General features: G+C 34.6%; 1 protein-coding gene across 1 annotated transcript; it reads left to right on the plus strand.

Annotated features, from left to right (window-relative positions):
* Positions 1 to 565: 565 nt before the first annotated feature.
* On the plus strand, positions 566 to 9,059 carry Pdhb (Pyruvate dehydrogenase E1 beta subunit). Its single transcript, XM_070145322.1, has 8 exons — positions 566 to 718; positions 3,913 to 4,032; positions 4,370 to 4,516; positions 4,705 to 4,812; positions 5,360 to 5,467; positions 6,047 to 6,227; positions 6,701 to 6,934; positions 7,903 to 9,059. Exons 1-8 carry the CDS (start codon positions 689 to 691, stop codon positions 8,052 to 8,054), a joined length of 1,080 nt encoding a protein of 359 aa, XP_070001423.1. The 5' UTR covers positions 566 to 688; the 3' UTR covers positions 8,055 to 9,059.
* The last annotated feature ends 941 nt before the right edge of the window (positions 9,060 to 10,000 follow it).

The following is a 10,000-nucleotide window of genomic DNA, read 5'->3' on the forward strand; positions in this document are numbered from 1 at the left end:
CATAAGAACCGAACATTTGTTTATAAAGTCAATTTTCCTTCAGATTTAAATTGTCACAGTAAAGCAGAGATCTAATGTACCTTGCGAACAGCTCTTTCAAGCCTGTCCAAACGAAGTATAAGCGACCTTCCAAATGACAATAGCTTGGATACATTCAGCGAAATCTGTTTTACTGGTGGAGTCGCAACTCTTGAGGAAATCTATGCATACATATATGTAGAGAGGGCTTTACTATGAAATAAAATATATTATATATGTAGCAATTGCAAGGTAGTGGCATAACGGATTTCATTCCACATACAGATGTCAGTCACTGATAAAATCATGACAGATAACTGTTTAACTTGTCATAATTTATATAAATGATATTGCGTAATTCAAACAAGGGAAAGCTTACCCCGCCGGCGTCTAGATGTCGCTAGTATTGATCTGGCACGATTTACTACGAGCCTAAACATTTATATTCTTGAAAAGGAGCTATAAATATGTATTTTTAACACGTGAATAAAACAGAAGAAACGAAAGCTTTATAATGATCATGATACAGGTTGAGATCATAGGTTCATTGATTGTTAAGTCTATACAGGACAGTTAAAAGAATATTTTACGCAGGTTGCAACATCCCTCCCCGAGGCCGATAGCCGAGTGTCTGTGCCGCACGTAGAGCCGTCCTTTTTTCACTGCGAAAATGGCCTTGGCAGCGACTAGGGTAGCTAAGGTAAGGTCATGCCGAAAAAGTACAAAAGCAAAAGGTTTATCCAAGTCTCGTGGCTTGGGATTTGTAGTTGAACTTTCACCGGTGGAAGTATTTTCATCGGCAAATGCAGACGACAAGGACTGCCAAGAATCAGCTGTTTTGAGGAGCAGTTGAAAGTGCAACATGTAATACGCCTACTTTCATGAAATGAATGCCTAGGGTTGCTTTTATTTTTTAATTCCACAGTGCCTTATAAGGATTTTGAAATTAGATAATCTTAAGCTAAGCCCAGTCTTGAGTAATGGCCGTAGGAATAGATTCATAGGTCTAAAACCAAGCGGATATATTTGTTGGAGCATAAAGAACTTGTTTTTACGAAATTTTAGTACAGTTTACTCTTAGTAGTTCCCTGTAAATTTTAATGTTCATGAGACTTAAAATGTCATTGTGAAAGTAATCAGATTACCATTTTATTGTTTAGGAAATGTGGGGAGTTCTCATTTACCTTGCAATGAACTGGGTATTTGTTTTTATAATTATGACTAACATTGATTATGAGGCAGGCAATAAATAGAATCCGTAGATGGAAAGACTAATGTGTATAAATCTAATTTTATTGTCATTGAGTCACAAGGCAACAGTATAAGAGCAATAGAACAATAGTTCCAGTTTTGGAATGTAATACTCACTTCAGCTCAATCAACCTTCATAATTCTTTGATATACTGTCTGATAATATGTTTGTGTTTACAAGATATTTTGCTGATAAATGAGTCATTTATTAGTGAATAACTTCCTGGGTGATTAGTGTAGGTGATAACAAATTTAAACTACCCTTAAGCCATTGCCAACGGGGATAACAAATACATACATGCCATGCCCTTTGTTATTTCTGTTTATTAATTCTTTAAAGGTAGATGGCTCCACAAGTACCAAGTTACCAGTGAGCCAATTATTAGTATTATGTATCTCATCTGTTTACCCCTTTCCTTAATCTTGTATTTCTGTTAGTAATGTCAGTAGCATTGTGATTTTTTTTTTTTTACTGTGCAGTTGCATTTCCCAGAGACAAGCTCCATAACACATCACAAAATTTATGCAACAATCTAAGTTGCCATGACTGGGCGTGTCCCTTTGGCATTGTCCGAAGGGAGGGTTGATGGGGGGGGCTCTGCCCTCGGTATCCCCCCTAGCAAACATTGGTTTCACCATGGTATGCACAAGATAGAGCTGAAATTTAGGAGGACTTGGGCCATGAACGGTGCTTTCCATAATTTTTCCTCTATTTATGGCAATACCGTTCATGTTTGCAGATTATTTCTTGTATTGGTAGTTGTTACCATGAGCGAATTACCCTCCAGAGAAAAAGTCCCAAAGCCAGGGAATTATGCAAACCTAAACACCCAACCTAATATTTCCTACCTTATTTTATATATATATAATTTCAATTTCTTTGAATATGATTTTATGGAAATTACAGAATCAGATACCATGAAAAAAATGATATCTATGATAAAATAATAAGTGTAGTTCTTCGCTAACGCCTGCATTCGAAGGATTGTGACCAGTATGTTACGCAAACAACGCTGTTGCCATGGTGACGGTACACCGCTTGACTTAGCAAGCGCAAGCCTACCCATCTACAGGGATCGCATGAGAAAGCAAGTGATATTCTTGAATTAGCAAAAGAGTCTTGAGATTTTAGGCAAGGACTATCCCTGCTTTAAACGCTTTTAGTTTCTGAGCAGTTATATGCAGTGGACATTTTTGTCATATGTTGGTAAATATGAGGCCGCTGCAGTTTAAACTATATTGTTTCTTATTCTATTTCTTACACAGTTAGATGGCATTGTCCATTTCCCTCTACTTCCTTGTGTCGCTTTCGGTAACCTATACCCATCAATTCCATATACTGTTTACCAGCTAGGTAATATCATTTTTAAAGAGGAAATATGTAAGATAGACCTGTAGTCAGTATTTTCATATGAAAATTTATTATTTTACTCCCAAGTTATTGTTTTTGATATTTGGGTCTTTATTTCATAACCTCTAGGATTTTCAAACTTGAAGTTTATTTTCTTTTCCTGTCACTATTGTGGTCAAGGGTATTATTACTTATGGGACCCACTTGGTTGTCCTCCGAAGATCTGCATGAGCAGGTGAGCATTCTGACAGGACAAACATTCTTGCAGTTTGACACATGTCAGTTGCACAGATTTAAAACCAGTGATGACACACTGTTCATTCCATTTAAGTCACAGATCTTTTACAAGATAATAGAAATGGATATCTATTCTTTATTCATGATCTGAGTACCTTTGTATAAAGTGGCTTTTTATTGTTCCACAAGATTTCTAAATTTGAATATCATACTTTTGTACTCTAAGGAATAATGGTGATATTACTAATATTGTTATGAGCACAAAAGATATTCTATAGATTTTATAAAAGAATTACATCTCTCCTTTCAGACCTTTCAAGACAAACAAGTGTAAGATTTATACAAATGCATTTAAGTAACTGGTGGAAAAAATATCAGATAGTTGAAGTGCACATAATGCATAAATTGTTGATAAGGCTATCAGTATAAAAGAGAATATGAATGTATCAGCAGACTCATTATCTTTAGGAGAACAGGTTTCATATTGTTATCCCTCTCCTTCTCCTCCCCTCCCCTTATGAATAAACTAGCACAGGTTGGAGTAGGAAGTTTTTTTGTTCTCTAAAAAAAAAGCTAGATAAACCATTTTTGATATAATAAAATGAAATAAGGGCAGCTTCTCAGAATATTTCATAAATTGTTTTGGATGCTGACAAAGTGAATAACAACAAATATCATCATTGTTATTTATGTGCCTCCATTTATAGCAGGAAAAAGTAAAGATATGTTCAGTGTTATGTTTCAAGGCATTCTGTTATAGATATTAAGGATGGAAATGGAATGGCTCACAAAAGCTGAAAAGGGTGAAAAATATTCTCCATATTCTATTGAGATTGATATTATCTGAAAGTTGGAATTTGATGACCAATGTCTTGTTTTTTGTAGGTTTAACATCTTTGTACCACTCAAAGAATTGTGAATGCAAGTGAGGAATATCTAGAACTATGGTGTAGATGTTTATAAATGTGTTACAGTCGATTCTCTACATATGTTATGACCAAAATTTCTTAAAATAGGCCTTGAGATATCAACTAATTAAACTCCCTATTTTCCAGCATGTTTCGGGGGCATTGTCACGGAGCTTCTCCACAAGTAGGGTGGCTGCGGCAACCCAGATGACTGTTCGTGATGCCCTCAACTCCGCTCTTGATGAGGAGATGGAGCATGATGAGAATGTAGGTTCACATTGTATTTACTTTTCTTATGCATAAAGGTGTCCTGCTTTTCTATTAGATTATATATTATTTTTTGGGAATTACAATGCTTATGAGAAAAAATACCAGGACTATATTAAGGAGCAAAACTTGTCTTTTTTAAAACATCAGAAACTGGTAGAAAATTACCTTTTGGTCGTTCTGTGTAGACTAAATGCTATGTTTATTACATATAACTTACCAACATGTCTGCTCTATGTTCCTTATTATTTATAGAATGGAATCCTGAACAAGCGTTGTTTTTAGATTTTATATTAACTCATTAATTGCAATTGTTGTAGCTTATATATTTTTTCAGGTGTTTTTGATGGGTGAGGAAGTGGCTCAGTATGATGGTGCATATAAGGTGTCCCGAGGATTGTGGAAGAAGTATGGAGACAAGCGTGTTATCGACACTCCTATTACGGAGAGTGGCTTTGCCGGTATTGCTGTTGGAGCTGCAATGGTTAGTAGTTTATTAGAGTTCTTGTGATATTATTATTACTATTTTTTTTTAAATTGAGTAGGTAATTATGTTTCATTAAAGATATTCATTTAATCCTGAGTTGCTTTTATTCTGATGGAGTAAAGTTTTGAAGATATAATTTTGATATTTGTTTTGTTGTGGATTTTAAGTACCGTTTTATCCTCTAGGGTGGCCTTCGTCCAGTGTGTGAGTTCATGACCTTCAACTTCTCCATGCAAGCAATTGACCACGTGATCAACTCAGCCTCAAAAACCTTCTACATGTCTGCTGGTTTGGTGAGATTTATTTATTTATACATTTTTATTGCTCTATTAATTCAGTCATTGATTGATTATATATGATGATTGTTCAATATTGAAATTGTGTTGTCATTTGGAAATGTAACAGTTTTGATGAACTTAGAGTTATTGATTAATAGATTCATATTTAAGCTGAAGGAAGTGGGAAGGCTAGTTGAAGAGTTTGTTGAGATTAAAAAGAAGAGGGAAAAAAACAATATAAGCAATAGTTATAAAGAGCCAAAAATTGAGAAAATGCACAAGTACATTGATGATATTCAAAAAGAATGAAAAAATAGGCAAGTGTAAAGAAAAAACTAAATATAGAATAAATTATAAACCCTTTCATTAAAAATAGATTCACACGAGTAACAAAAGCAAAGGAATTTTATGTGCTGATATTCTTTCTAGATAGCTTTGAAAATAGATGTTATAGAAACCAGAGAAATGGACACATCACCAGTGTGCTTAGCAATATTCAATGATATCTTAAACATGAAATTAATTTCCCAGATATTGAATGCGAGTTGACCTTTCTGTACAGATTCATGTTCCAATCGTGTTCCGTGGTCCCAATGGAGCTGCTGCTGGGGTAGGAGCTCAGCATTCGCAGTGTTTTGGTGCCTGGTACTCCCATTGCCCAGGCCTTAAGGTGAGATAACTCTTGTGACCATTCTTAGGAGGGAAATGAGTGCATGTGATCTGAGAATTGATGTATATAACAAGGGCACTTTGTAAAATCTAGTTAAGGAGTTTTATACAGTGTACAGCCATTCTGCAGTAAAGGTCTGAATTTGGTTCTGGTTGTATCACAAAATAGACTAGTTTATGGCATGTAGAGGTCATGCTTGTTCTGCTTTATTATTTTCACTCAACAAATAGCATAAGAGAAAAAACAATGAGTTCCATATAGGAATATATTCATATGAAAGATAATTTATGGAGATTGATTCTTGCCTTCATATGTTGGAGTATTGCCAATGAGCATGTCTGGAAACTGTTTAAAAGCTTCAGATTCCTTAACAGAGAGAACTTCTAAAATCAGAATGATACTAACAGTTATTAAAAATGCATAGTCAGCAAGTAGACTCTGTTTTTCTGTAAAGAAGCTAACTCTTTAAAGAAGAATACTGGCTTCTAATTGAACTAGTAATACCTATGTAAGTCAAGAGAGATTGTACTGTGTATGTATGTTTTCAATGATATTAAAATCTTATAATTGTCTTTTCAGGTTGTGTCACCCTACTCCTCAGAGGATGCGAGAGGTCTCCTGAAGGCTGCTATCCGTGACCCTGACCCAGTTGTTGTACTTGAGAATGAGATTCTCTACGGCCAGCCATTTGACATCTCGGAGGAGGCTCTTTCCAAAGACTTCGTATTGCCTATTGGAAAGGCAAAGATTGAACGTTCAGGTTAGTGTGATTCTTTATCATGTGTTGAATACTTTTACTGTATATTTAAGAAAGATTAGATTGGGAAATGTTTTCTTTTCATTAGAGCAGATGAAACAGATCCAGTTATATCTTTCAGTATTACTCGAAAAGGATTGAGTTGGGGTTTCCTCACCCTTTGGATATTCTAAAAACTGAGTGTTAGCACATAGCAGCCATCAAGTAAGCAGAATTTTAAATGGAGGAATATTTTGGCTAAAAATAACTGCCTGCTCTATTTTGCAACTTGCTTATCCTCAGTCATTTTGCCAAATATTGTGAAGCTGCTCATATGCTTTTTGCAGAGCAAACATCTTTAGTTAGTGCCCTATATTTAGGCTAATTTTTTAAAGCAAAGTATTTTTTGATATATGCTTCCTTGAAAACAAGCTCAATCTTGAATGTCATTGCATGGCCATGCTAATGATTGTGGCATTCTTGATCAACTTCTCCAGGACAACACATCACCCTTGTTGCTCACTCACGTGCTGTGATGCTGGCTTTGGAGGCTGCCAATGCTCTTGCTGGAGAGGGAGTGGAATGTGAAGTGATCAACCTCCGCTCACTGCGTCCACTGGATGAGGCCACGATCATTGACTCTGTGATGAAGACCCGCAACCTTGTGACAGTGGAACAGGGTTGGCCTCAGAGTGGCATTGGCTCAGAAATTTGTGCCAGGATAGTTGAAAGTGAGTAGGAACTTATTTTCCTTTTGTTGAATATGCATGTAATGTATTTATCTGAGGGGAGTTGTAATCAATAAGTAGTTTAGAATGTGTGTTTTTTCAAGAATTTATATTCTCTAGTTCGATCAAGATAATTCATCCTCTTTTTATAAACCTGTAGGCTTGGGGGGATTTGCATGTGGACCAAAATCCTTGCAAGAAGCATACTTGAGTGGTGACTCTCCTGGGTGTTTGGCTTGTAGGTCTGGTATTAAGATTTTTGCTTCCTCTTTACAATTTTAACATATCTTTTTCACCATATTTTTTGGCTGATTTACCATTTACTAAGTTCTACATTTGCCGTTTATTATGCTGTATCAAGAGGGTGATAGACTGTTTACTTTATCATACTCCATATTATCTCTGTTAGAATACATCTCTGTGCACTAAGAATAGTAATAAATAACAGTATTATTTGTCATTTTTAAAATATTTTGTATTAGTTTCTGTAACACCCTGCACCCTGATCCTGTTCCTGCTGGAAAGGAATAGGATCCTGAGCATGGAAATAGTGTCCTCCCAGGAGCCAGCGCTCTTTCAGCCGTAGTTTGTGGATGGTACATTCCATCCTCATTTATTGGAGAAAATAGTGCAAGAGCCCCTTTTTAACTATCCACTGAATCTAGTCAAGATCTTTGTGCATTCATAATGAGTCATTCTCATCACCTTGGTCCTCAGCCAATTTTTTTTATGACCGCTTGTTCCCATCACCTGGTCCTAATTTTTCTATTTGACATCAAAAATGAATCATCATGTATATGTGAACAATGTAGATTAAAATGAAGTAGAACATAATAAATGCAAGAAAATTCTTAGAGAATAGTATTTGTGCATTTGTTGAATCAGATCCATTTTTTTTTAGATAATAGACAGCAGTCCATAAGCCAGACAAAAAGTTTCAAGACATGACTTGAATGCTTCCCTTTCCACAGGTCCTGCCTTCCACTATTTGGAGTCTCCTGTAGTGCGTGTAACTGGGGTGGATGTTCCCATGCCTTATGCCAAGAGCTTGGAGCTTGCCTGTATCCCACAGCAACATGATGTTGTCAAGGCTGTAAAGAAGGTTCTGAAAATTATCAAGTAAAACTGCACAAGTAATGGTCAACATATAGATACCAACATGTATTTAATTGGGGTTAGAGATCTTGTCCCGTGTGATGCAGTAGTGTCCAGTCTTTTGATCTCTGACTGTGCATACTCATTCTCCGGGAATACAAGTCATATATTTTTGTTTATTTATTTATGTTATGTTTATTTGGTTGTTGAAATCAGTTGTAAATTTAGAAATTATGAAGTTAGATTGTTTTATATGAATAATTTTGTGATGTGCCTGTAGAACGTTATTTTGATGGTAAAGGACTTAAAATCATATTGTATTTCCTTGATTATATTTCTCCTTGTTGGTGTACAAGATCTAAACAGAATTCCATTTCTATGAAGAACAAGAAGTTATTTAGCATTTTAGATGTATATAGCATTTGTTAACATATGTAAATGTAAACATTAAACCGGCTCATTTTTATAAAATCTTTTGACATCCTTTATAAATTGTTTTCCTCATTTATTTTGTTGCATTATACAACTAGGATGCATGTGGATACTTGAGAAGAAGCAGTTACTAAGAAATGCAACTAAAGATTTTATAGAAAACAAAGTATGAAATGTATTGTTCACTATTTTCTAAATATTCATATATTTTACATAGTTGATTAAATGGTAAAACAAATGATTGTCAATTGTTAATATAAAGACAATGGAGTTAAAAGATCTGTGTTATTGATAAAAGAAATATGTATAGAAAATATATGTGTGTTCAGTGTCAGTTTTTGTTACAAATGTTCAAATATTAAATGGCTTGTATTTTTTTTATATTTTCAAAGTTATTTGACAGTTCCACACCAGAAGTTAACAGAAATGTATACACTTTTCTTGGGAGTATGAAAGAGCCTTTTGAGAAAGGAAGAATATCAACTTGCTTCTGTTATGCAATATTGTGTATATATCCTAAATATGTTGCATAATAGAGCAAGTTTGTACAAACAGTATATCTTATTACAATAAAGAACTGAGGGTAGTTGTAATATAGACACTAAGTCGTTTTTATCCAAAGGATCCTAATTCATTTATAATGAAAATGTTGGTTTGATTCTCTAGACTGATATAAAAGGAAATCAGTTCGTCGGATTTCAATTCTATTTTGAATAATTTTTTCTAACCAGAACTGGACTTGTCTCTTTGTCTGCCTTTTTAGAAATAACTTTCCATCTTTTTAAGAGCATTCTGCTGATACTTGACCCATTCCTTTGGTCTCTTCCTAACAGTTAAAAGTGTATGTATTCTGTTTCATATGTTTTTATCCCTTTGTATGTCTGAACTTTCATCCAAAACATGTATACAGGAGTCTTTGAAGCACAAGTCTGTATGAAACATGTGATAAATGAACTAAAAAAAGAGGACAATAAAATTGAGAGAAACTGAAAGAAGTACCTTCAGGTATGGAACGACAGGGATTGGCATTGTTAATGGTATTTATGAAAAATAAGTAATTAGAGAGAAAAATAGCAAGGGAAGTAGAGTGAGATATACAGAGACCTTGGTATTGCACATGTCTTGGTAAGATTCATGGTTGTATATACCGAAAACATTGGATTAAACAAAGGTAATGTTATTTTAGTTAGCAGTTTACAGGATATCTACCTTCCTATATTACCTTTAGCATGCTAGAGCCATAGTAAGCAAGTTATAAGTATACCAAGTACACAGTTTTTAGTGAAATATCTAGTAGACCGTATATTCTAGGAAAACACACTTTCTTTTACAAGCGAATGCCATGAATATTATATTATGTTGTGCATACAAAAACACAAGTCAATTTAGTAATTAACATGCAAGGAATCATTTGCTAAGAGCAATAAAATCTGACTAAGTACATATGACCATTATTACTGTTTTTTCAATCCCATTAAAACACAATTAATAGACAAAGCAACTAAAAATATTTTGGGAATAAGACTTACTATTCAAATATTT

This window comes from Penaeus vannamei, chromosome 33 (assembly GCF_042767895.1).
Source record: "Penaeus vannamei isolate JL-2024 chromosome 33, ASM4276789v1, whole genome shotgun sequence".
Lineage (NCBI taxonomy): Eukaryota > Metazoa > Arthropoda > Malacostraca > Decapoda > Penaeidae > Penaeus > Penaeus vannamei.

Excerpts from the sequence above, each read along its gene's own strand:
- Pdhb (XM_070145322.1), top strand. The coding sequence starts at position 689 with ATGGCCTTGGCAGCGACTAGGGTAGCTAAG. Across the intron at positions 719-3,912 it reads CAGCGACTAGGGTAGCTAAG|CATGTTTCGGGGGCATTGTC; the intron begins GTAAGGTCATGC and ends CCTATTTTCCAG. Across the intron at positions 4,517-4,704 it reads TTGCTGTTGGAGCTGCAATG|GGTGGCCTTCGTCCAGTGTG; the intron begins GTTAGTAGTTTA and ends TTTATCCTCTAG.